Source organism: Crinia signifera, chromosome 2 (assembly GCF_055691185.1).
Source record: "Crinia signifera chromosome 2, ASM5569118v1, whole genome shotgun sequence".
NCBI lineage: Eukaryota > Metazoa > Chordata > Amphibia > Anura > Myobatrachidae > Crinia > Crinia signifera.
In genome coordinates this window covers 292,726,664-292,753,261 of record NC_139218.1, presented here as the reverse complement: position 1 = coordinate 292,753,261, position 26,598 = coordinate 292,726,664, and the positions used below count along the sequence as shown (strand labels likewise).

General features: G+C 42.5%; 1 protein-coding gene across 5 annotated transcripts in view; it reads right to left on the bottom strand.

Moving 5' to 3' along the window:
- RBM26 (RNA binding motif protein 26) overlaps positions 1 to 26,598 on the bottom strand; it is an 85,528-nt gene that overhangs the window by 35,884 nt on the left and 23,046 nt on the right. For 2 of the 5 annotated variants that reach the window (XR_014469730.1, XM_083168812.1), the window contains exons 11-19: positions 24,452 to 24,560; positions 20,725 to 20,884; positions 18,455 to 18,622; positions 17,716 to 17,847; positions 17,313 to 17,384; positions 15,458 to 15,580; positions 13,915 to 13,989; positions 12,817 to 12,984; positions 7,147 to 7,251 (exon numbers count right to left, since the gene is read on the bottom strand). Coding sequence is in view for 3 of the 5 variants with exons in the window: in XM_083168812.1 (XP_083024938.1) it covers positions 7,147 to 7,251; positions 12,817 to 12,984; positions 13,915 to 13,989; positions 15,458 to 15,580; positions 17,313 to 17,384; positions 17,716 to 17,847; positions 18,455 to 18,622; positions 20,725 to 20,884; positions 24,452 to 24,560 (1,112 nt within the window). In the remaining 2 variants the exon portion in view is untranslated. Of the gene's footprint in view, positions 1 to 7,146; positions 7,252 to 8,172; positions 9,565 to 12,255; positions 12,418 to 12,816; positions 12,985 to 13,914; positions 13,990 to 15,457; positions 15,581 to 17,312; positions 17,385 to 17,715; positions 17,848 to 18,454; positions 18,623 to 20,724; positions 20,885 to 24,451; positions 24,561 to 26,598 lie in introns of those variants that run through there. The other 3 variants (XM_083168810.1, XM_083168811.1, XR_014469731.1) reach the window with 3 other exon arrangements.

The following is a 26,598-nucleotide window of genomic DNA, read 5'->3' as shown; positions in this document are numbered from 1 at the left end:
TCTGCCGCGTTCAGATCCGACGCGATGCGCGTCCCCGGGAGCCCGATATAGTAAAGTACAAAAAGGATGTGCAGGCACATCCTTTTTGTACTGTATCGCATAGAATCGCATGCACTTTTGTAGTATAGTGCGATGCGAAGCTATGCGATTATTGGCACGACCCCACCCGCTGTCAGTCACCTCTTCTCTTCCGCGCCAGGCTGTCACGCGGAGGAGAAGGAGCTCCCAGCACTTCCGGCAGTAAGGTGAGCCGCAGCACTGGGAGAGGCCCCCGGGTAGGAAAGCACGCCGCCCCGTACATAATCACATGAGGCGTGGCTGGCAATAGGGGTGAGAGGGGAAGGGAGTCGCATGGCCGCGGCGGCTGCTCATCCTGCCTACAATATGTCCGTCCGTCAGTTTAAAACAACTTTATTTATTGTTTTAATTATGTGGACATTAGCAGAAATAAAGTTCTTGAACTTGCAATAAAAAATAGGTTAAAATCTGATCAAATCGCATCTGAGCTCATCGGACGCATCAAAGTACAAATTGCATCCAATCCAATTGGAAAGGATTGCATACTGCAAGAAAAAACTTGTATAGTCAAATCAAATCAAATAGGACCAAAAAAGCGTAGCGTGTATGGGCACCATTAGTCTCAGAATCTGAGAATGGCGTAGACTGTGAGGAAGGCACAATACTCTCAGGAGGTAGAAGCCCATGGAGCCTCTTTAATTGGAGCTGGTGGTGCTGATGTGTCCCGAGGTACAAAACGAGCAGTAAACTAGCCACTGAGAAGTAGAGAATGCAGCACTAGCTTAAGTCATATACAATGCAGAAATACAATTTAACCGGTATCAACCACTTCTTTTTTGGAGAAACCTGGAAGGATGCAGTGCTGTGTATAACCTCACTGCAAGGAGAGGTATACAGGGAGACTTGCAGGGCTCTGAAATGGGAGCCCAGCGTCTCAGAGAAAGGAGGGTAAGGGAGGGAGCAGCCCAGAGCGGAAAAATCTTAGCAGATTGGCACCTTAAGATGGATGAGGGCGGCTGGGGAAGCGCCGACAACCTCCACTGGTTCTCCTGGTCTGTTTAATGGTCCCCAGCAACAGTATACATTGTGCCCTGGTTATCTAGTGTGTCTGCAGTGCACATATTGGTCTGGGACCATCACCGTGCTGCAGGTCCATCTCCCTGGACCAGTGGCATAAGTCTTCAGGATTGCATCCTGAAGAAGAGGAGCACATCCAGGAAATGTCAAAAATGTTATTTAAAACCAAAAATAGATTTTAAATACCTACTGGTAAATCCTTTTCTCAGAGACCATAAAGGATACTAAGGATTTACTTAGTTCGATGGAGTCCAAAGGAACCTGTGCACATGAAAACTTCAACCAAAGTGTGCTAGCTCCTCCCCTCTATGCACCCTCCCACAGCACAGTCTAGGTAAAGCTGTGCGCTAAGGAGGAAGACATACTTGAGAGAAGGAAACTTAAGAAACAAGTGGTGAGATGAAACGAACAAACACACCATTCATAACAAAAACCTGCAGAATGGCAAACCACTAAGGAGGGCGCTCAGAGGGGCAGATTTATTAAGCTCGGTGAAGTGATAAACGAGTCTAGTTTTTATTACAGGCCAATCAGCTCCTACCTGTCATTTTTCAAACCAAGCCTGTAACTTCACAGATAGGAGCTGATTGGCCGGTGTTAAAAAACAGACAGTTTATCACTTCACTGAGCTTAGTAAATCTATCCCAGAATCCCTTATGGACTCAGAGAAAAAGATTTAGCGGTAGGTATTTAAAATAGAGATGTGCAGGCTCTGATTTACTCTGATTTCAAAGCAGGATCTTATTGGCTATCAACTGTCAACAGCTGTCATGTGATTTGGGATAGCCAATAAGATCCTGCTTTGAAATCAGAGTAAATCAGAGCCTGCACATCTCTAATTTAAAATCGTAGCTGCTCTCTCATCAATAAGGGATACTGGGGATTCAATTAGCACAATGGGAATGTCCCAAAGCTTCCGGAATAGGCGGGAACATGTTGAGACAGTTGCAGCACCAAGTGCCCAAACTAGGTTTTTTCTTTGGCCAGGGTATTAAACCTATAGAATTTAACACATTTGTTCTTCCCAGACCAAGTAGCAGCTCGGCATAATTGCATGTCCGAGACTCCACGGGTAGCCGCGCAGGTGGAGCCCACAGATCTAGTTGAGTGGGCCTTCACCAAATTTGGAACAGGCAAGGCTGCCGAAGACTAAGCTTGCTGAACAGTAAGCCGTATCCAGCAAGCAATCAACTGCTTTGAAGCAGGACAACCCTTCTTGTTAGCATCGTAATACAAAAAGGGAATCCGACTTCCTAGTCCCAGCCGTCCTATTAAGATAAATCTTTAAAGCACTTACAATATCCAAAGATTTAGGAATTTCAGATGAACCAGACCAAGCTGAAACTACCTTCGGCAAAAACTGCAGACAAGTCCTGAGCTCCGCCCTATCCTCAAAATTTTTTAAATAGGGGGTCTTACATGACAAGGCCCCGAATTAAGAAACCCGCGCATAGCCGGGGCCAGAAACATGACCATTTTCCACATAAGGAACTTATCCTATAACTAGTCCAATGGTTCAAACCAGGAGGACTGCAAATAGGTCAAAACTACAGACAGGTCCCACAAAGCGGCGGATGGTACGAAAGGCGTCTGGATGTGCAAAACACCCAGTAAAAACATCTGAACCTTCGGTAACAGAGCCAAATTTATCTGAAAGATGATGGACAAAGCCGATATCTGCACTTTGATGGAACCCAAACACAGTCCCATACCCACACCAGCCTGCAAAAACTGTAGGAAACGACCCAGTCGGAAAACTGTTGGAAAGCATGGTCTCACTTTACACCAGGACATATAGCTCTTTCCAATCAGATGATTGCATCTGGATGTCACGGCTTTCTAGTCTAAATCATGGTTCAGATTACGTTTCCCAGAATACCCTTCCTGGCTGAAATCAGCCACTCAACCTCTACACCGACAAAACTAAGCAGTCGTAACTACGGATAAATGAACTGCCCCTGCTGAAGATCCATTCTCATCGGAAGAGGCAAGGTTCATCCACCCACATGGCCAAAAGATAGGCGTACCATGCCCTTCGTGGCCAGTCTGAGGCAATCAGAATCGCTTTTACCCTCTACCTTCTGACCTTGCAGAGTACTCGGGAAAGCATTGGAATTGGAGGCGGTATGACCAAGGCATCAGTGCATCCAGCGCCGCCTGAGGTTACCAGGTCCTGGAAGAGTAAAGCTGAAGCTTCTTGTTGAGCCGGGACGCCATCAGATCCATGTCCAGATAACCCCACCCATCTGTGATCAGCTGAAACACCTGTGGGTGGAGACTCAACTCCCTCAGGCGTAGGTCATGGCGACTGAGGTCTGCTTCCCAGTTTTCCACTCCTGAAATGAAAATGGCCCATAGGAGGATTCCGGAGACCTCCCCACATGCATTTTGTCCCTCCCTGAAGTTTTACATATGCTACAGCTGTAGCAGAATCGTACTGCACCTGAACGGTCTGATTTAGGAGCACCTGGCAGGACTGAATCAGAGCCTCGCAAATCGCCCGAAGTTCCAAGATGTTAATTGGAAGAAGAGACTCATGGCTTTACCACCTATCCTGAACCTGTACCCCCTGGGTCACAGCTCACCAGCCTCTTAGGCACACATCCGTTATTAAAAGGACCCAATTTTGGATCCCAAACTGCTGTCCCTCCAATAGGTGGGACGAATGAAGCCACCACACCAGTGAAGCTCTGGCCTAAGAGAGCCGTATCAGCCGATGCATGTTCAGATGTGAGCCTGACCATTTGCGCAGGAAATCAAACTGAAAACTCCTGGTGTGGAAGCACCCGTATTGGATAGCCTTGTATGATGCCACCAACTTCCCCAACAGGCAAATATAGAGATGTACTGATACCTAGTTCGGAGTCAGCACCTCACTGACCAATTCCTGAATGCCCTCGCTTTGACCAGCGGAAGGAAGACATTCTGGGTAGGCACTAGGTGAGATTTCTGATAATTCAGAAGCCACCCATGCTGGGACAACAGTTGAGTGGTCCAAGAAATGCTGGCGGACAGCTGTTACCAGGATAAATTCATAAAGGCGGGATCCAGGGAAGGAATGATGTTGGTCGCCTGTAGACGCAGCAACAGCATAAGCTCCGGAATCACTTTTGTGAACACCCTCGCAGGGCACGTTACTGGTAAATATCCTCCAACAGAACAAACCTTATGTATGCCTGATGAGGCGGCCAAATCAGGATGTGAAGGTACGCGTCGCTGATATAGTGAGGTCAGAAACTGCGCTGGCCTGGATAGGGGCTTACTGCCCTCAAGGACTCCGTTCTGAACTTGAACACCTACCTTTATGCACAGTTTCAGTGATTTGAGGTTCAGAATCGGGCGTACTGAGTCGTCCAGCTCAGTTACTACGAATAGAGCTCTTTGGGAAGAAGAAACCGGGACAATGTCCCTGGTCCGAACAAATGTTTGTAGCATCACCAGTAGCATATCTCGAATGACCTCGGAAACCCGGCAGACCTGATTTGAATAACCTGCAAGATGGGCAAGCGCTGAACTCAAGTTTGTACCCCTTGGACACAAAAATCCTTACCCAGGAATCTTGGCAGGAAAGACGCCAGACAGAACTGAAGACCAGCGGGTTGGGATCATTTGGTCTACAGTCATTAGGTCGACATGGGAAAAGGTCAACATGGTTCTAAGTCGAAAGGTCATTAGTTTGAAAGTGTCTAAGTCGACAGTCAAAAGGTCAACATGGGGTTTTTCACTGTTTTTTTTGACCGAATGTTGACACAGGCGACATGGTGCCCTCGCATGGCTCGCTATGTGTCGGCACGGTGCCTTTCTATGATTGGCACACTATTTTATTCTCCCGCCAAGCCCTAGTGGATGGTAGGGCATGAAATACCTAGACAATGTCGAACTAATGACCTTTCGACCTAGAACCATTTTGACCTTTTCCCATGTCACCCTAATGGTGTCGACCTAATGACTGTCGACCATCATGCTGTAGACCAAATGACTGCATCTCAGACCAGCAACGGCACCCCCCCCCCCCCTTTAGGACCCACAGGGACTGAGGTATGGCGTCAGGCTGAAGATTTGGAGGGGGCAGAGCCAGTACTCTGCTCCTGTGAGCTGGCCACAGTGGGCTTATGCAGTTTTCCTCTACTGCCCCTGGGCTTACTCCAAAATTGCCCCCCACAAAAGGACTGCAAAGGGGGTTAGGAAAGGAACGCCTGACAGGCGGAGCTGCTGCGGGGAGGAAAATGGATTTTGAAATCCAAGTGTCCAGTTCCCCTCCAAACAAGCACTCCCCCACAAAGGGAAGTGTTTCTACACTCTACTTAGATTCAGCACCTGCCATCCAAGTACGCAGCCACAAGGACTTGCATGCTAAGACCGCAATAGTGGAGGTCCTAGCATTAATGAAGCCGACCTCCTTAAAGGTGTCAAAGGACACGCGTTGTGTCCTGAACGTGTTTTACCAGGGTTCTCATATCAACCAGGGTATTTCCACCAGCCAGGCACTCCTTAATTTGACCCGCCCATGAGCAAATGGTGTGGGTCATCCAGCAACCTGCAATAACAGGCCTCTGGGAAACAACCGCAGCAGTATAGATTTTAGCATGCCCTCAATCTTTCTATCAGCTGGATCTTTCAGGGCAGCCGCACCAGGAACCGGCAGAACCATCTTTTAAGATAGTAGCCAGACCGAGGCATTCACTGTTGGCGAGATCTCCCAGACCCCTATGCCTTCCGAGGCAAAGGGGAAGATGTATACTAGATGCTTGGGAATCTAAAATTTTTTTGATCCGTGAATGCCCAAGCCTTTCTGAAAAAGGTCATCCAAATCCTTAGGATAAGGAAAGGTGAAACCGGCCCTTTTCTGTGCAAAGAAAAAGGATTGCTGCGTCTCGCCTTCCTCAGCAGGGATATGTAAAACATCTCTAATGGCCACTATAAAGACGTTCAAGGCCTTGTGTAGGATAATATCAGTGAAACAAAGCCCTTAAAGGAGCTTTTTCCGGGACTCTCTCACAATTAAAAACCCCTGTACTAGTGATTCTGCAGACTGGAGTGCCTTGGCGGAGCCAGAACGAGCTGCGCTGCTGGTCTGGCCTGAGGTAGCTCCACCCCGTGTAATGGCACCAGAGCTATTGAGAATATTTATACTGGCAAATATATTTAACTTGTAAAGCCATGACACTATGGTCATTCTTTACTAAAATGCTGCCAGTGTGCGAAGGGTGGTTATGCGATTAGCATAGAAAGGGTCTATATGCCCACGTATGCGAAACTAAACCAGGGTACCCCCCTATTGGGGGCCCTGGCTTCTGCTCATGTTTTCAGTCATGTTAGGAGTGTGCGGCATGCTGCGGGCGCGTGCATCGTGGTGCAATGCCAGGCGGTACACTAAACAATTTGGAAATTGTTCCGGCAGTGGGGATTGGAGAATCACCTGAAGAGGTCGGTATCCCCCTCCCTATGCTCCCATGCTGCATGTCCAAGCAACTTGCCCAAATAAATAAGTCTAAAATAATGAAGAAAGTTCTCTGGAGCTCTGAGCTGTGGGAGGGGGCATAGAGGAGAGTAGCCAGCACACCATGATTGAAGTTTTTATGTGCACAGGCACCTTTGGACCCCATCTATATCCCATGTTACAAAGTGAATCCCCAGTATCCCTTATGGATGATTGAGAAAACAAATCTTGTTGGATATATTTTAAGAAGATATTCTTCTTTAACAAATTCAATCACCCAACAATTTGAGAGATTGTTGGATTATGTATATGGGGGTATTCAATGAAGTTCAGTTTTTTAGGTCGAATTTAGTGCAGCCATTCTTAGATCGACTATAGATCAGAAAACAGACTTAATTGAATAACCCTCTTAGTGGTAAAATAGTAGTCAGGTTTGGCCTATTGATTGTATAGCCCTGAATATACAAACACACACATAAGCTTTTTATAAACATTGAAACATACAACAAACTATATCCACAAAGTACTACACTAAAAGGCATCATAGTAGTATGGAATAAAATTACTTTGCTATATTTCTACCGAAAGCATGAGTTGTGTTTAATAATTACCTCAAGTTGCAATTCTGTATATTTCCGTCTTAATTGCACTACATCTTCTCCCGCCTGAAGTTTCTTATGCAAATCGAGCTCTGTGTCTAGTAGCTCCTTCTGCATCTACAAAAAATTAAATATGGTGTAAAAATCAAGAACGGGTTCAGGTGAATAAAATTAAAAAAAATTAAAAAAAAAATTGCTGCAGTGAAAGTTGCCATTGGGCAAGATAAGATGTAAGCTGCCCGGCGTGCGTTGTGGGCTTAATTAGCATCCATCACATCGCAATGCGATGTGATGAAAAGCAAGTACAAAAAGTATGTGCAGCACATACTTTTTGTACTGTGCGATGAGGTGCCGCGGGAGCGCGCACCTCAAATCACACATCGTACCGCAGCGTGTATCGGCGGCAGTAGATACATCTTTCCTCGCCGTAATATCTTTAAGTGTTTCGACAAATATAGATGTAATAGCATAGAATGAAACTCTTTCAAATGTGATGGTGACAAATATAATCCATTGGTGTTTTTGTTATTTTCAACTTGTACCCACAGATTATCGTGTTGAGTATTTAACATCATGTTTAAATGGTGATAATTGGCAGAGTTAGAAAAATGCGACCAAAGATAACTTTAAAGACAGCAACTTATTTTACAATACAATGTTACAACAAAAAACTTCATGGAGACGTAGTAATGTTTAACAATTATAAAACGGGCATCTTTAATGTACTTGCCATGTTAATGCTGCATTAAAATAGGTAAAATGGACTATAAATATGCATAAAAAGAATATTTTTTTGGCGTATCAGTTGATTAAATAGTCATTATAAACACTGTCGATTATCTTAAACTATTGTATTAAAGATAAATGCTAGGCTGAAAATAAAGAACACACACTTCTACTTCTGGTACAAAAAACAAAGTGTTCTACAAACCTAGAAAAGGTTTTAATTGGCTCATTAGGAAAAATCTTAAATTGTGTAAAAAAAAAAAAAAGCTAATTTATGAAAATTTAACAGGTAAAATATATAAACTGCTGGGAAAAAAGTAATATATTTATTTTCTTACAAATGCACTTCAGACAATTCAATGCATAAATAACAAGTATTATTACATAAATAAGGCACTGAAAAAGCTTAATTGCAAGAACTAATTTTTTTCTACTGAAAAATACTTATTATAAATTTTAAGGCTCATTCTAATATTGTATTAGAATGAAAGGCACTTTACATTTTTGGATACAGTACCAGTTTTATTTACTAAGTGTGCAATTAACTTAAAGCAGGTGCCTGAAATGTGTGCCACAATTGTGTAATAATATTTTCTGATAAATTCTATAAACAAGCACATTTTTTAGAGCTGCAATAAAAAAAAAATATACATGCAGCAATTACCTTTTGCATATAAAAGGCATTTTAACTGTGCAAATAAATTCAAAGCTGAATTACAGAGCTTTCAAGACTTTCTAAAATACATATTAAAATAAATGACCAAAAATAAATTTTCATATGGCAAAAACATTGGAAATGTGTATAAAGCAGAGAAATCTTGTCGCAGTATTTATAAAGGCCTTTATATAACATTTGTAGCCCCATGTTCATCATAGCAAAAATATAAAAAAAAATTGTACAAAATTATTTATGGAAGTGGTCTGCTAAAGCTGGGTAATCAAACGAACGCTAAATATCCCTGAAGTAATTAAAGCAGCTTTAAAGTAACAAAAAGTAGAACATAAAGTAGCTATTCTGTGGGTATATATACAGATAATGAACTTGAAATATCACAACATAAAACAAACTTTCTTTAAAAATAAATTCAGAATATTATTTATAAATATAATGTATAATAAATTCTCTGGTAAAAAAGAAACTTCGGGAACAAACATCTGAACAGTGCACAAACCAGATTAAGGAGCAACCAAAACAGGTCCAATGTGTGGGTTAGCCAGTACGTGTGTAGGGCCTGGAGTAACATATTGTGGCGTTGGGTGCCGAAACAGAGGTTGTGGGAACACATCTGAGGAAATTTGAGGAACATGATTTTGGGCAAACATGCCCATTTCAAAGTTAAACAAAACCATGTTAATGTGGTGCTGGGCAACCCAGACTTCATGGTTGCTTTTTCCCTTGCGCAATTTGTTAGCCACATGCTCTCCGAATACAGTGTATTCATCTCTCTTTTCACTCGTGTCAGATTCATCCTTCACAATTGTAAAGGCTTCAAATCTTCGTTCTTCTGTTTTGAAGGAAACATCTCTAATCTGGTAGTCTTCAAGCGCCTGATTCTCTTTAACAGAAGGGTTTTTTAATTCTGGACGGTGCATTATGAAGTCTGCCTCCAAACTTTCATCATCCTCTTCAGAAAACAAAAGTGGATTCCGATCACAAGAAATTATTAAATTGCCATCATCAGAATCGGAAGAGTGCACATATTCCTGAAAGATAAAAATAACTTGTAGTAGTTAAATGAAAAAAAAATAAATAAATATATATAAATATATATAAATACCCTTTGAGAAAGGCGCATGAGCGCCGAAACGGCCCGTCAGGGGACATGCTTGGCTCTATGGCTTTTGTGACATGCTGCTTCCAGCTGGATTAAGCTGCCTGTTTAATCAGATGAGTACTATGCCTGTGTTATTTCATTAAATTGCTTACTACACTTACTGGATGTGCTGGTCCTATCTTTTGCATACTCTATGCAATTAGGAAAGACTATATATATATATATATATATATATATATATATATATATATATATATATATATATATATATATATATATATATATATATATATATAATATCACTCTAATATTGGCAGAGTGCAGATGTGCCTGAAGGTGCATACACTGGGCGTTTTGGGCGTTTTTGCCCAGCATGTATGCACAGCAATGATTGAGGGGGAAAAAGAAAAAAAAATTGCTAGGTTGAAAAATCACTGTTTGTATGCACTGAGTGATTTTCACCTGCCCAAGCAAATTTCCTGGGGCGGACGGCTTTCCAGAACAGAAAGCTATGGAAAGCCATACACCCCTGCTGTTCATCTGGTGGTAATACCAGCAGATGAGCAGCAGCAGCCAGAGGGGATGAGGAAGTGCGACAGCGCTCATCACCGGGCCATACACACTGGGAGGCTTTTATGCTGCTTTCAGCTCAATATCACCCAGTGTGTATGGGCCTTTACACTTCTTACCTGCCTGCACAGAAAGTTTCACATGTTGATTTAACTTTTTTTTATATAAACAGGAAAACAAGTATAGCAAAAATTTGTGTTATTTTATTACCCAGCTGTTTTGTAGGTCTTTAATTTTGTAGGTCTTTGATGAGGTTAATAGTTTTTCCTGCATAAGTGGTAATAAGACTTGAAGCCCGATAACCAAAATAAACAAAACAATGTTTAAAAATGACCACTTTGTCTGCTTGCACTGGTACTAGCTAGGGATGCCAATCCCGGGGCATTTTTTCAATCCCGGGATTCGGGATTGAAAAATGCTCAATCCCGGGATTCCCGGGATCCCGGGATTGGCCTCCCTAATAAAAAAAAAAACGGCCCCTCCCCCAGATGACAAAATAAATTTCTCCTAAAGCTGCCCCCCGCACTGTCACTTACGGCGGCGGGGGTTGTGGTGACAGGGCAGCAGCAGGACGGCTATCACCGGCGGGTGGGCGGAAGGCTGGGGTTGGCACATCGGGCGTCTGTCCGGCTTTGGGACAGTGTGCTATGCTGACAGGCAGAGCAGCGGCCGGGCTGCACAGCGTGACGTGATGTCAGGGTTCACGCTGCGCAGCCTGGGCGCTGCCATGCTTGTCATGCTTGTCAGCACAGCACTTAGTCCCTCCCAACTCCCGACAGCAGCACCGGGGGTAAGAAACAGTCAGCCGGGCAGCGTCTGAGCCATATTCTGGTGCTCAGTGCTGCCCGGCTTTAAACCAAAACTAATGGGGTTACTAATCCCGGAATCCCGGGATTGGAAGCTTCAATCCCGGGATTCAAATCCCAGCAATTTTAGGCCAAAATCCCGGGATCCCGCCGATCCCGGGATTGGCCTCCCTAGTACTAGCATTAGTATATTAGTCTCCAAATCTCTGATGATCATGTCTGTGTGTATGATAGTCACAAAGCAACAATACTTTCCCTTTTTTGAGTTTTGGAACTTTTGGGTGAACTGGTTTTAGAACATAATACCCATTATTTTTGTGTGAGCAATATGCCCTTTACTGACCACTTGAAAATACATAAGACTTACAAAACAGAAGGCTACTTAGATGCTACTTAAAGAAAGAAAATATCTGATGGGAGTGCAAAATACTTATATAAGCTATACACTTTTTAGAACAAAGCTCTGGCCTTGACAGAACCAGAAGACAGACATTAATAGAAGAACATGTGAAGCTTTTGAATTAAAAACCCTAGTGCAAACCCTCAGCCATACAGTACCTAGAGAAACAAAAGGCTCCTCACAGTACCAGACCTACACATCTGAAAATCTGCGTTAAGTTTTTAAAAGCACAAGGAGACCTCAGAATAAGTTTCAGCCTGAAGAGGGGGGGACCATTTCTAAATCCAGAATTGAAGACACCGGTGCAGGGTTTCCCAAACTCTGGGTTTTAGGGATATCCCTGCTTGTGCACAGAATATTATAATCAAACTTTACCGAGGCATTAAGTCACCTGTGCTTAAGCATGACTAATCTTAAACTCTGGACTGTTTAGGATGCCTTGAGGACAAAGTTTGGGAACTAATGGACTAGCACAGGCCTGGTTATTCTGTGCTAGTCCATGAACAGCTGTTATGAAACGACACATGCCAGCATGTCTTGCTACAGTTTAAGCACACAAATCGCTAATAGAAAAACTGGCAAGGCATGCTGGGATTTGAAGGATCACAACAGCTGGAGAGCCACAGGTTAGCAAGGTCTGGACTAGCGTATTGAAAGAAATGTATGAATTTAATGGCTACAACTGACTGACCGAGTGCAAAACAATTGGAGAGTTTACAAAAACAAATAAAAATAAATGCAACTGGCTGGCTTCAGACTGTTGCTATTGATTAGTCATTTCAAATTACACTACACACTGCTTAAAGAAATGACAGAAACAAAAAATGAACATCTTTGAGCTTACCTTTTGTAAAACTAACCGCAGAGGTTTATCCCGAGGTTCAATGGCGGAACTTTCCCATTGTGTTTCCTCTCTCTGAAAGGGGTTTCTTAGCAATTTTATTTGGTTCACAAATTCCTCAGTGGCACAATGTTGCTGGTCCTCAAAGTCCATCAGTGTAAAATCCTGCAAAGCAGGGCACTGTGTACAGCCTCAGTAATATGTATATGTTCTTATATCACACATGTGGCTGTTATTTCCACTCACACAAGATAAAGGTATACGTGAACATTCCTTCAAATTGTTAATATGTAACGACTGCATCCAAACATGTCCATTCATGTCACTGTTGTCCGCCTCTTTTCTTGGGAAAACCAGCTACATGTTGACTTGACAAGTGATGAACTGTAGTCTGGCAGATGCCGGATTACGGACAACTCTTGTCCCAGCGCAACGTAAATACATTGCTCATCCTGCTGTAAGCTTTACAGTATGAAACACTATATTATCTGTAAAGCAATTTTGTCACAGGCATGCACATGGATTCACACAACCGTAACAATACAAAAGTAAAACAAACACTACCTGAACTTTGCTTTTGTTACCCTTCAACATGGAGGCAGCAGATGAGACTGCCTTCAGCTCATCTCTTAGTTTAGTAATACTGTTAGTCAAAGTTTCCAGAGTTTTCAAGATTTCTGCTTTGTCTTCCAACTTCATGCTCTTATTTTTCTCAAGCCTAGATATAAGTATCTAGAAAACATGCATTTAGGTTAGCCCAGGCTCAACGAATATCTTTCCAGATTCACCAAATACCTAAAAACATTACAATAATGGTACATTAGAACCACTTGGCCCATCTAGCCTACCCATATTTTTTCAACCTTTGATCTGTTATACATCAGAACGATTTGTAGCTGGACGATCTGAGGTGTCCTCTACATTTGCAAGTGCATACAACACTTGCACGATGCAGGAGACCACGGCATCCCATGTTGCATTTGGCAGAACAGCATCTAGATGAGGTTTTAATACTTCTTTCTGCTATTATGTTCACTAACTATCCAACCAAGAATCAGACTAAAGGCCCATACACACTGGGCGACTTTGAGCTGAAAGTCGCTCAAAACAGCAGGTTTGAACGGCTTTCAGCTCAAAGCCGCCCAGTGTGTATGGCCCGGCGATGAGCGCTGCTGCGTGCTCCCGAAACATCGCCAGGAAAGCTGCTCATCTGCTGGTTACACCAGCAGATGAATGGCTTTCAGGACGGCTTTGCATAGCGTCCTCCCCCCTCAGTCGGCACCGGGCAGGGGGAAAGCCGCTCAGTGTGTATGCACTGAGCGGCTTTCCCCATAGCGATGAACGCTATCATCACTGTCCATACACGCTGGGCATAGTCGCCCAGTGTGTATGGGCCTTTCCTTTTCTAATGCTGTGTACACACGGTGAGATTCCCTTGCTATTCGACTTAAGATTCGAGTGCTATGCAATCTTTGATAACTCTGCACTATTTACATACAATTCATGCTATCTACATTCAACTTGCACTATATAGTCATTGCTGCCCTGTCTGTCAACAACAAATACCACAACAGTTATAAGCGTTTGCTAAATATGGCACAGACTAGTTACAACTAACATTATGGGTGATGAAATTACTAGGACATATAAAAAAAGTCTCACCTTTTGTGTCTCTATGTGCTTTTCCAATATTTCCTGCTTTTTCTTCCTTACATCTTGCTGAAGTTTTAGTGCTTCCTATAAATTCATTTTGAAGGTGGAAAAAAGAAAAAAAAATTATACAATGGAATCCACTGAAATGTAAATTGTGTTAACCTGCTTATTTATGTTGCTTAGAGAGTGACTGTATATCGCCCTGCACACTACTGTGACTTCTCCCCTTTTGCATGTGATATTTTGCATACAATCCCATTCTGTGCTGTACGAGTTGGAGGAGGGACGTGCAAGCAGCTCCGATATCAGACTCTGAAGCGAACGAGACTGGATCAGATGTCATACACCTGCGATTTGGCCACGGTTCATCAGATTTCTCTACCCGATTCATCGGAATCAGGAGAAAAATGGCCAAATCACAGTATATGGTAGCAAAAGGATGTTGCACTGTGAAGTGCCAAATTCACTCACTTTGGCTTCTCGAATCTTAAAAGTACAAATGAATTCATCTAGTTTAAAAACACTAGTGAACTGCACTTGCCATTCCGAGGCTAACTCCAGGATTGGGGTGCAAGTGCGTCCAAAAATAGTCCTGGGGAATGCAGTTTTCCACCCCAAGCCTGGGAATGGGAAGTGCAGTAGATTACAGTTTTTTATATTTTGTTTTTTTTTATTAACTTTTTTTGATCACTTCTGCTCATGTAACCCTATGTAAGCTGGTTTATTTGAACCTGTGTTTGTTGTTTCCTAGTAGTTTTGCAGCATTTATGCTTGGAGACTGTCTCACCTTTAGAAGCCATAAGTTAGCTGGCAGGTGAGAGGAAACCAGTTAGCTCACCTAGAACTCTAATCCTTGCAGTGAAGGGGATACAGTCATTAAAGTCAATCCTATTTAGGTCGACGTGAATTGGGTTGAGCACCGGTGGTAGACATGGCTTAGATCAGTGGTAGCCAACTCCAGTCCTTGAGAGCTACCAACAGTGCACATTTTCCAGCTCACCCTGCAGGTGCACAGCTGTACTCAATACTCACTATCACATTTTAAAAGATCCACAGGTGGAGCTAATTACTTCACTTGTGATTCTGTGAGGAGACCTGGAAAACATTAACTGTTGGTAGCTCTTGAGGATTGGAGTTCGCTACCCCAGGCTTAGATCAACACATGAAATAGGTGGACATATCAGGCCGACAGGGTAGGAAGGTTGACACAAGCATTAGGTCGACAATGGGGCGCATGAGTGTCTTGTGCACCTTATTCTGGCAGACGGCGGGGACGGTGCATGGTCTAATGCGAGCGGCTCCATCTGTGTCTTCTCCAATCCTTATACAGTAAAATCAGGGGACCCAGTGATGTTGTCAAGGAATATCCAGCAATAATTATTTGATATCCAGACCGCTAAATAAAAAGTGTGCGCTAAAGTAAGCATACCCTTGCCTTACTAGGGGAAGCCTCCTCCCTCTTTCCACACATTATACCTGCTACCTTATCAGCTTGCACCTACTGTATGTTCTCTTGCATGACATATAATAATAATAACTTTATATTACTCACCTGTTTCTTCTTATGTGCTTCATTGTTGTCTATAGTAGAAGAATAGGTTACTGATTTTTGTATGGCTTTCAAAGCTTCTGGGTTGTAAACAGTTTTTGTAAGACCAGTAGAAGTGGACAAAACCTGGAATTATAGCATTACATGGTAAAATATTCTGTATTATAAAATACTGACATGTCCTTCTATTAATGGCATGATGCATGAGGCTGGCCCAGAGACTTTCAGATTTTGCAGTACTCCGCTCTGCTTGCAAATAGCATGTTTCTTCTAATCTATCAGCCTGTCTAGGCTACACAGGTATGAGCCCGCTCATCTATCCCGCGAATGGGTTGAGACTGCGGTTTGCCAGGACAATGTGCGAAATGGTCGCTGGAGTGTACACACCCATGTGATACTATGGATCATGGGTGGCAGTGCACATATGTGGGCATGCTATTGGCAGCAAACAACCCGCATTTGTTTATGTTATAGAGAATTATCAGGTGGAATAAAGTTTTGTCATTTACAGGTTTCATGTGAAATCTGTTATAAGGCAGTTGGGTACTTGTTTCCTAGCACGGCGCCCATCACATCGTATACCATAAGCCTTACAATGGTATGCGATGTGATGCGATGGCACCCGATGTTATACAATTTAAAATCGTATACCATTGTATATGGCATACAATGCGATGGTATACGGTGGTATACACCCATTACGGTGCTTATACAATTAATAATTTTATAATGGGGCCATTTAACATTGAAGACACCCATTAAGGTGCTTATACAATTTAAAATCGCATCGCATCGTATGCGGCTATATGGCATGCGATGCGATACAATGCATAAGATGCCTTACGATTGAAAATCGTGGGCGCCGTGCTAGGAAACAAGTACCGGCAGTTGTTTAAAAATATTTTGAACACATAGAAAGAATACAAAACAGAAAAAAAAAAAAAAAAATAATATATATATATATATATATATATATATATATATATATTTTAATAATAATATTGTTGCATTCACTATATATATATATATATATATATATATATATATATATATATATATATATATATATATATTTTAATAATAATATTGTTGCATTCACTATCACACGCCAAAGGAGAATGGTACTAATGCAGGGGTCCTTAAACTATTTTGCTCTGGGACCCCATCAGACAATATAATGACAGGAACCCAGCAAGTTACTGCAGAACGTCAGCACATCATACATTGTGGAGGCACAAAATGATGAGATCAGTATAAAATAACAGACAATTAAACAGATTGAGACTCCTTAAATTTATTTATTTATTTATTAACAGTTTCTTATATAGCGCATACATATTACGCAGCGCTTTACAGAGAATATTTGAACATTCACATCACTGACACAATTAAAAAAATCATCAGCCTGACGGTCAGCAACATGGAGTCTCGACCCCACGATGAGAAGGTCGGGACCCACTTTGGGACCTATTTTTAGAACCTCTGTCCTAATTGATTCATCCAGTAAGCTTTCCCCATGCTGTAAAAAGTTCCTGGAAACAAAGCTATTTCCTGCAGTCAGAATATGCAGGCTATGCAGGGTTCTGAACCCCAACGATTGAAAGATATACAGGGAAGGAACAAAACTCGTCCTGCTCCTAGGTGGACAGGGAGCCAGGGCAAGCATTACCATTCTGACCGCACCACATCTCTGACAAATGAGAGAGTAGATACAAAGCAGCGTGATACGTCATCTGACTTTTTCCCCCCTAAGTGTCCGTTTCCTTCGGGTAAGCCTTAACCCCCGTCAGTTTGCCTTGGCTAAATGGCTAACATTTTTTTTTCAGGTTATAAAACATTTTATTCTAAAATGTCTGACCTTTTCAGTAGCTGTAGAAGTGTGTTTCATGATAAAACCCAGTCTCTCCTTTATTGGTACTTTTGTTACAGTCTAGAATGAAAATGCAAAATAATGACATTGTACAAGTGCACCATAGGAGTGCATAGTTTGTTTGCTTGGAGGATTACAAAATATAACAAGAGTGCACATGGTCTTCCCAGCTCACTATCTCCAGTACCTACACGTGTGCAACTAAAGTGTACTGTCTATACATCAACTACCAGAAACTGTGATATAACCTAAACAATTTACCCATTGTAGTGATCAGTTTAACCCAATGTATTTCTTGAATTAAAAATGTTCTTAGTCATTTGATGGACATTTTTAACCTAATTTGGTGCAGTCAGTAAGAAAGAATAAAAATAAACAATTATAAACATACCTGTAATGTTTTTGTGTTAGCGTTTTGGTTCTCTTCTGGCTCAGCATTGCTGGAAGGGACTGGTCCTAGCCGCTCTTTCACAGACTGCTTAATAACCGGCAAATTGGAAGGCTGAACATTCAGCTGGCCAATCTTACAAAGCAAGAGAAGCAGAGATATTTCACAAAGAGGACTCAAAGCTGTATCTTATGTCTAGCCAAGCAAACCTCTAAAATTCCCCATTACTAGTGAGGTATATAGGTAAAAAGTAATCATCTATCACTGCCAATTATTTACCAGAAAGCAGGAAACAGTGATTTGAATGTTTATTTAAAAGTAGAAATTTTTTGTGTTCAACACAAAAAAAAATACACAAAAAAAAATACACATCTATATAATCCCTGTTTTCTTGCAACCGTTCGACCGACCGTAGAGGCGTTGGACCATCCACAAACAACAGCCGATACGCGCGTACACACCTGTACAATTTTACTTGCGACGTCCGATGTACTCCCGTCCAAACAGTCGCAAGAAAAATATTGTACCACTGTACACACTCTCTTGATTGTCATTGCATGATGGTTAACACCCCTGCTGCACAGGTACTTGTAGTGCCAAGTAAAAAGATGTAGTCAGCCGGCAAATAGTTGGGGTGCGCGTCTACATGTAGTCATGTATAAATATACATAAGTGCACGGTGACTTTCCGAACACCCTCTACTACAATGTTCTTTATTCTTCTATGCTAATATCTAAAATACCTTTGGAGATGTAGGGGCTAGCGTCTGTTGAGGGGGGCCTTCTCTGTGCCAATACATTTTAATAAAGCGGTTATTCAGAACTGCTTCAGTACTTGAGATAGCCTTCTTCGCATCTGCATGTGTGGCAAACTGAATTAGAGCACCTTCTGGATCTCCTTCATAAGCAACCTGTATATAAAACAGTAATAATGTGGACAAGCATGCATACAAGCATATTATTTTTTTTGTTATATATAGTACATGACTTTATTTTTGTACCTGGTTATACATTCATATTTAAAGTCTTAACTTTTTTAACTTTTTTTTTTTTTTTTTATTTAAACATTTTTCTTTTATTGTAATACAGGGAAAGACATACGACAACAAAAATACTGTATACAAATTGTTTCTCTTTGCAACAGGTCTATATTATATGGTATATATATATATATATATATATATATATATATATATATATATATATATATATATATATATATATATATATATATATATATATATATATATATATATATAAAAAAAGTATCCAACATAGATAGCCTAAAGAAGACCTAGCATCAGGTACTCTGTGCTTTTAACTGATGGTGTGTACACACGGTCAACATGCTGCCATATGATGCGAGTCCCAATGCGATCTGATGGCATCAGGACTCGCATGGCAGCATGTCGACCGTGTGGGAGCATGAAGGAGAGCAGAGGACAGTACCTGTCAGGGGCACAGATGTCAGCGTGCTGCGACACCCGCACATCCAACAGCTCTCTCCCCCCCCTCCGTGCAGACATCAGGCCACACCCCCCACCCTCCTCTTTAGGTGGACTTCCGGGTCATCAGCCCTGCAGCCCCAGGAGTAGCCCCTCTCCCTCTGGCTGCCGGAGCTATAGTGAGTATTCAGGCACAAAGACTATATAGTGCAGATCTGCACTACATAGTCTTGCCTGCCCTCACTATGTCGCTGTCGATTTGCGCTCACTCAGGAGCGCATATCGGCAGCGCATCGGGCTTGCAAACCCTGAAAAGTACACAATCGGTATGCGATATGGCAACATCGGAAGCCATATTGCACCCGTGTGTACACACCTTAAGAAAGTGAGAGGATTCCTCTTTTTTTTCCCCCCTTTTCCTTCCTTTTAACAAGTATTTTCAGATCTTCTCATCTCATTTCATCTTAATGATATTCTTCCTCTGTTCATATATTTTCATTTACTCCTTTGACCATTATTTTCTATATATAATTTTTAACCTGAGTTATACGTTTGCAATGGGGGTCTATGATGCCAATTATGGGGGTTATAAGATATAGTCCGTGTCTTGTGCTTTAAAAAAAAAAGGGGGGACTAATATAAATCGTTCCTATGTGTAAAGTACTCAATGTCTTGTGAATTTGTGTTGCATCCCAGCTAAACCATGCTCTTAAGGTCCATACACACTGGGCGACTATGCCCAGCGTATATGGACAGCGATGATGCCAATCCTCGCTGCGGGGAAAGCCACTCAGTGCATACAGACTGAGCGACTTTCCCCCTGCCCAGCACCGACGGAGGGGGGAGGACAGCATTACATAGCGCAGAGCTATGCAAAGCCGTCCTGAAAGCCGCTTATCTGCTGGTATAACCAGCCGATGAACGGCATTCCCGGCGATGATGCGAAAGCGCGCAGCACTGCTCATCACCCGGCAGCTTTGAGCTGAAAGACGCTCAAACTGGGTGTTTTGAGCAACTATCAGCTCAAAGTCGCCCAGTGTGTATGGGCCTTTCCTCCCCCTAGTCAATATCTGTTGCTCCAAAATAGTGCATGGTGCATTTCTGGTTTTAGACTTGGACAGAGCAACATAACCTGCTATAAAAAACAAAACGTAGGGGAAAAACTACAATAAGATTTTCAGTGCTGACCAGCCAGGACTGCTTTTAACAGCTATTCTGATGTAGAAAAGAGAGAGGGGGGGGGGGGGGGGGGGGGGAATAGAACAAATAGCAGTTGCCCAAGAGAGGGCCCCAACCCAAGAACTACTATTCAGTAGGTGATATAATCTCAATTATATTTACAAACAGAAAACAATCTTAAACAAATGATACATTTTGTTGTATTGTATAGCCACACAATATTATGGAGTGCCTTTTAAAGGATACTGAAATATTATCATCAGCTCCTGCTCCATTGAAGCTTAATGTAAACTCACTATAACATAAGCACACCAGGGTTTTTTTTTTATGCTAGAAACCAAGTAGATTATCTAATGGTGGGAGACCTCCTAATAGCACAAGTACAATACCTGCAAATTCACCAAGGTCCCAAATTTACTGAAATGCTCATTAAGTTTACTAATATTGTTCATCTCCGGAGGAATTCTCCTTAACTCCAGCTTTGTATTTTCATTTGGAAATTGTACTTTTTTCTGAAATCCAGGAGTGTTCATCCTATTGAAGTTTGGCCTGTGGGGGGAAAAAAAATGGCATTTACTTTAGAGCAGTCTAGTGCAGAGCCTGGTTGAAAATCCTCATCTGGGACAAGGCTTTCCACAGACAAAGGCACACCTGGAACCCTTGCTGTTTCACATGGTGTTTTAAAGTAGGGATTGGAGCAGGGGTGGGCAATAAGCTTCCTTCCCTCCAGCTGTTGATGAACTACACCTTGCCTTAGTTTTGCTATTTGGCCATGCTGAAACGGATGCAAGGCATGTTGGGATGTGTAGTTGTCTAACAGTTGGAGTGCCGCTTACTGCCCACTGGATTGGAGAGTACTCTATGACTAAGGTGGAAAGACTACCACAGAAGTAGCCAAAGTCTGCAATAATGGTACTGCAGATACAGCAATTCCTGTGGAAATCTGTGGTTGGAGAGTTTCCAGATTTCTTTAGTAGTGACATTACCCCAGGTAAGCTCTGATATATCCCAAGATAAACCCAATAGGAAGGAGGGCATGGATGCTATGACACCATCTCTGATAACTCCCAAATGGCCTCTTGATCCAGTGCAGCACCCATAATTTATGAATAAAACTATCAAGTCAGTAATAACATCTCAGACAGTTTACATTAGAAGTTAAATTTAAAAAAAAAAACTATTAACTAATAATTTTCCAGCCAAATTGAGATATTGGAGCGTATTAGAAGCATTTGGAATTTCAATTGAAGAGATCCTTACAGAATTCAACAACTGATTCCTTACAGAATTCAACAACTGATTCTGTAAAATGTAGACTAAGGGGGGTATTCAATGTTAGGGGAACAGCTGTCGAGCAAGCTCGACAGCCGTGCCCCTGTCCCGTTCTCAGTCAGCTCGCCCGGAGCTCGGCAGTCGGGATTCAATGTCCCGGCTGTCGAGCGGCGAGAAGGGGGCGTGGCCGCGAGTTGATGACGGAAATAGACGAGCTCCAGGCAGGAGCTCGCCTATTTCCGGCTTTTCTCGGCAGAACGAGCCCGACAGCTTGTGATGTCGGGCTCAGTCTGCGGTGAAACCCTGTTCAATGCTGTCGGGGAAGACAGCATTAAATAGGGCCCCGCAGCCATCTCCCCCGTCGGAAGATGGCTGCGGGTGCACGACAACGATTGAATACCCCCCTAAAGCTGGGTGCACACCTAAATGTTTATCTGCCCAATCTGGTGGTAACAAAAATCTGGTAATGTATGGGAACATATGACAATCATTTGCAGCCAAACACAGGAAAACAGACAATGGTATTTCAGACAAATTGGCTAAATCCATTAGATTGAACACATTTATCAGTTACTGTTTTTGAGCATTTTCCAGCATTTGGGAGCGAATGTTTATTGTCATATGCTTCCATAAATTACCAGGTTTTTGTTCCCACCAGACTGATTGAACAGATGATGGGATTTTTGGTCCTTACCTGTAAAATCCTTTTTTCGTAAGCCAAGGTGGATACTGGGAACCGTGGGGCATCCTTTGGTCTGGACGACCAGGCACCAAGGAGATGAATTTCTCCTAAGGACAGTAAGGGGGTATGGGGAGAAGCTATGGGCTGCCCTCTGTTGCAAGGAAATTCATCTCCTTTGTGCCCGGTCCTCCAGACCAAAAGATACCCCAAGGTTCCCAGTATCCACCACAGGCTGATAGAAAAAAATCTGTAGGTGTGCAAATTCATTCAGTGCAGATATTTGTAAAGTTCAGCAATTATGGCACTTTTTTGCCAATAATAGGTCAAATTTACAGTCAACAAATTCAATGTAATGGAACATTGGTAATTTCCTGACAGCCGGATAGCCCATGGATCGGTGAAATCGGATGCAAATGCGACAATTTTGCAGCCAATTACACCAATGCAGATTAGGCTTGTATAATAGTCAAATCTGCATTGACTAAAATGGATTCTACAATGATCCGTGGCCACATTGAATAGGTAAATATGATATTTTCGACACTGAAACTCAGTGAAGAACGAAGTTTCCAAAGGCTCTAAGAACTGTACAGCCTTACCACTGTGGCATGTCCTCACTCAGGTGAAACAGAGGCTGTAGTGGCTTGGGGACACCAACATGAGAATGGGAAATTCATCATTTATAAAATAACTGCAACAGACACTTAAATTACAATTAAGGTTATGGATGGCCAAATGGGTCTATAGAGGGGGAGGAGACTGAGCTGCAGCAGTTCGAACGTGCGTATTGTTCCATTGTTCCCCACAGAAAGGAGAAAGGCTTCCTTCTAAAAAAGGAAGATCATGACAACTGTATGGAACAAGACTGCCATCAGCAAGCAGGTAAAACTATTACCACAAATAAAAAAGGAACACAAATAAGCATACCACAGCACGACAAGAAGGCAAGAAGTTAAGCATGTTTATAAAAAATTAAAAAAAAAGTGGGTCCAGTTCCAAAAAAGTTGAAATGTTGTGAAACCAGATGTATATAATATAAAGAAAAAAAAAAAGGACTGTCTGGGTGACTGCAGGATGGTAGACCATAAAAACCTCTGAAAGCTGCTGTGACAACATGACAGCAGCAAAGCCATATTGTACAGTGTGCTGCCCGTTCTCAGAAGGCAGCTACAATAGATGGAGAGAGCGACTTGCTTCTGGTGGAAAGTAAAGTCTGTAGAGCTGATCAGCAGAGAAAACAAGTGGGTAGGATGTGGAGACAAAAAGTGTTTCCATGGGGACGATGGGAAAAGCGTGCATGCTTTTTTATAAGCACACCAAGCACGTACATATACATATGACCCACAGCCAACATGAAAAGAAAGTGCCAGAGCTCTTCCTGGCAGTAACAGCGCCACTAAAAAGTTTGCCTGCTAAATAAGTACAGAACCTCACAAAACCTTGAACTGCCAAGCTGAAGGTTAAGCGCTTTGTCAGATTAAGAAATCTAAAATATAACTAGATCTAAAAATGGTACAAGTCCATTCCTAAGGTAACTAATCATAATCAATAATGCCAGAAGTTCACAGAGCTGGGTACTGTGGTGCACATTTGCAGCGTAGGCTGGTGGTCCAGGACAAACTAAAATTATATATGTTCAATCTGATGGGCAAAACCAGTGCTGGTGGATGCCTATCATATATGTGGACGAACAGATGTGCAACCCTATCCTCCACTACAAAACTAACTGAATGGGGCCTACACATGTAGCCATTTTTTGCATATTTTGTAAGCAATCTCACTAGATTGCTTCGAAATTAAGCACAAATCGCTGTGCGTGTATGCCCCATAGTGATGCATGGCCCAACACGTCGCTATCGCTGGGTGAGATATTTCAAGCACGCTTGAAATATCTAGTCATTTCCTCCTGCCCAAAAAGATTCCATGCAAATTATTATGTATGGGGAAGAAGGCTTTATGAGCATATCAGAGCCCGCAGCGAGCCTGCAAGGGGCCTGAATGTGCTTGCCTCCATCGAGGTTTTGATGTCGGAGAAAGGACTGTCGGAATCTGGACTGTCGGTGACTTATACCATACCCACTCCCAGGACCTACACACCAATATGCTGGGCTGTCCATAGATATGCAGTGAAACATTTCTAAATTAAAAAACAGTATTCATACTTGTCAAACCAGGGTTTTTTCAGAGGTATTCCAGACTCTCTAGCTGCTAGATTTCTTTTCCGTGATTCAGAATCCACCACAATCCTTATATTGCTGTTCACAGATTTTTCTGAGAAATTAAATAAAAACACAGAGTTGACAAAAGCGTATTCAAACATAACTAACGGGACCAAATCTTTTGCTATGTTTATTGAACGTAGGTAATTACATATTCTAGTCTTTCTACTCAGCATGACCACTTTGCTGTACCTTGCAAGGAACTCTGCTGCCCCCTGCTGCATTCTAGTGCTAGGTACACACCAGGACGACTAGGGCCCGATCAGCACAATCTAGATCCAATTCCGATCAATCGGATGTAGATTGTGTGCTGATTGGGCCCTTTTCTGACCTGGTGTGGAGCGATTCCGATCCGATGCGCGGTCCCGCGGGTCGGTCGGTCGTTATTGAGATCCTACCTGCTGCAGGTAGGATCTCAATGACGACCATAGAACCGGGTGCGGGTCGCCATCGGATCGGACCCGCTCACGGTGCACATCGTGAGCGGGTCGTGCCCTCCCGCGTCATCGTGAGCGGGTCGGACGAGACACTGACGACCCGCTCACGATGTGCATCGTGAGCGGGTCGTCCTGGTGTGTACCCCGCATAATACCAGAACAGCCATTAAATTGTTTAGCAGGCCATTAAAAATGTAAAAACTTTTAGGTAGGGAATGATGGGAATCAACATGCAATATATAGAGATCGCAAGTGCTGCAGAAATCTCCCTCACATTTGTCAAAGAACCTATAGTAGCATACACTTCAGTGTAATGCAAAGAAGAATTGTCAGGTTTCAAGATGGGGGGAAAAAAACAAAAACATTTCCGTGTTTCAAATGCCGGACTGACAACATTTATTAAAGCGGAGTTTACCAAGTGTACTGGTCAGAATGAAACCTATGACCACAACTGCTGTGGGTCAGCAATGCAGACCACTGTGCTACCACACTATGGCCTTTATTCAGATCTGATCGCAGTAAAAAATTGTTTGGAAAATGGGCAAAACCATGTGCACTGCAGGTGGGGCAGATGTAACATGGGCAGAGAGAGTTAGATGTGTGTGAGTTATTTTGTTTCTGTGCAGAGTAAATACTGGCTGCATTATTTTTACACCGCAATTAAGATTTCAGTTTCAACACACCCCACCCAAATTTAACTCTCTCTGCCTCACCTGCAGTGTACGTGGTTTTGCCCATTTTCCAAACAAATTTGTACTGCGATCAGATCTTAATAAGGGCCTATGTTCCAATTAGGAGAGAGTTGGTGCTGTGAGCTATTCTTTTAGCTGAACACACACTTAAAATTGGAAGTGCAATTAAAATTCAAGCTCATATTGCTTTTTTCTGAGGATGTTTATTTTTGTGCGCAGCCCCCTGAATAGGAGTAAAAAAAGTATGGAAAAAATTTATTGGAACAGGAGTCATCATCACCGACATCAAATTGGTGAACACCCTGATGGCAAATTGAAGGAACACCTTATGCGGTTCCCAGATGGGGATGTGCAAATAAGCATCCTTTAGGTCTAGGGACAAAAGAAACTCTGAATACTCTCCTAGCACGGTGCCGTTTAAGCAAATTGCTTAGCGGGCAATTCTGCGTAATAAAATCGCATCGCATCCGATGCGATCCTCCTATGTAAGTTATTCACTGCTCTTTTTTTGCCCCTGGGCATGCGATTTTATAGGGTGCAATGTCATTTACTTTACTATACACGTATATGAGATGCAATGAGATTGAGGCACCCCCCTCCCCCACTATCCACACCACCCTGAAGTGTGGCGAGCGCAGCGAGCCCCGTGAGGGGTGGCGGAACACGTCCTCCCAACCTTTTCATACCCCTCACTATCCACGTCGGTGTTGAGTTGACTTTATATAGTGCCCAACGCGGATTATGCTACATGTATTCCTTATGGTCATCATTAGCCTTCTATATGGTCCTACTATCTTGGTTGACCCTTTTTGGGTCCCAGTTGGTTTCATTACTTTTCTTAGTTCATTTTCTCTTCCTTTAGAAAGAAGTCATGAAATATTGCAGCAATTTCTAATTGAATCTTGCATTTCTCGGATGCGCATTCACATGATCTTTATGATACAAACTCACTTTTACAAAT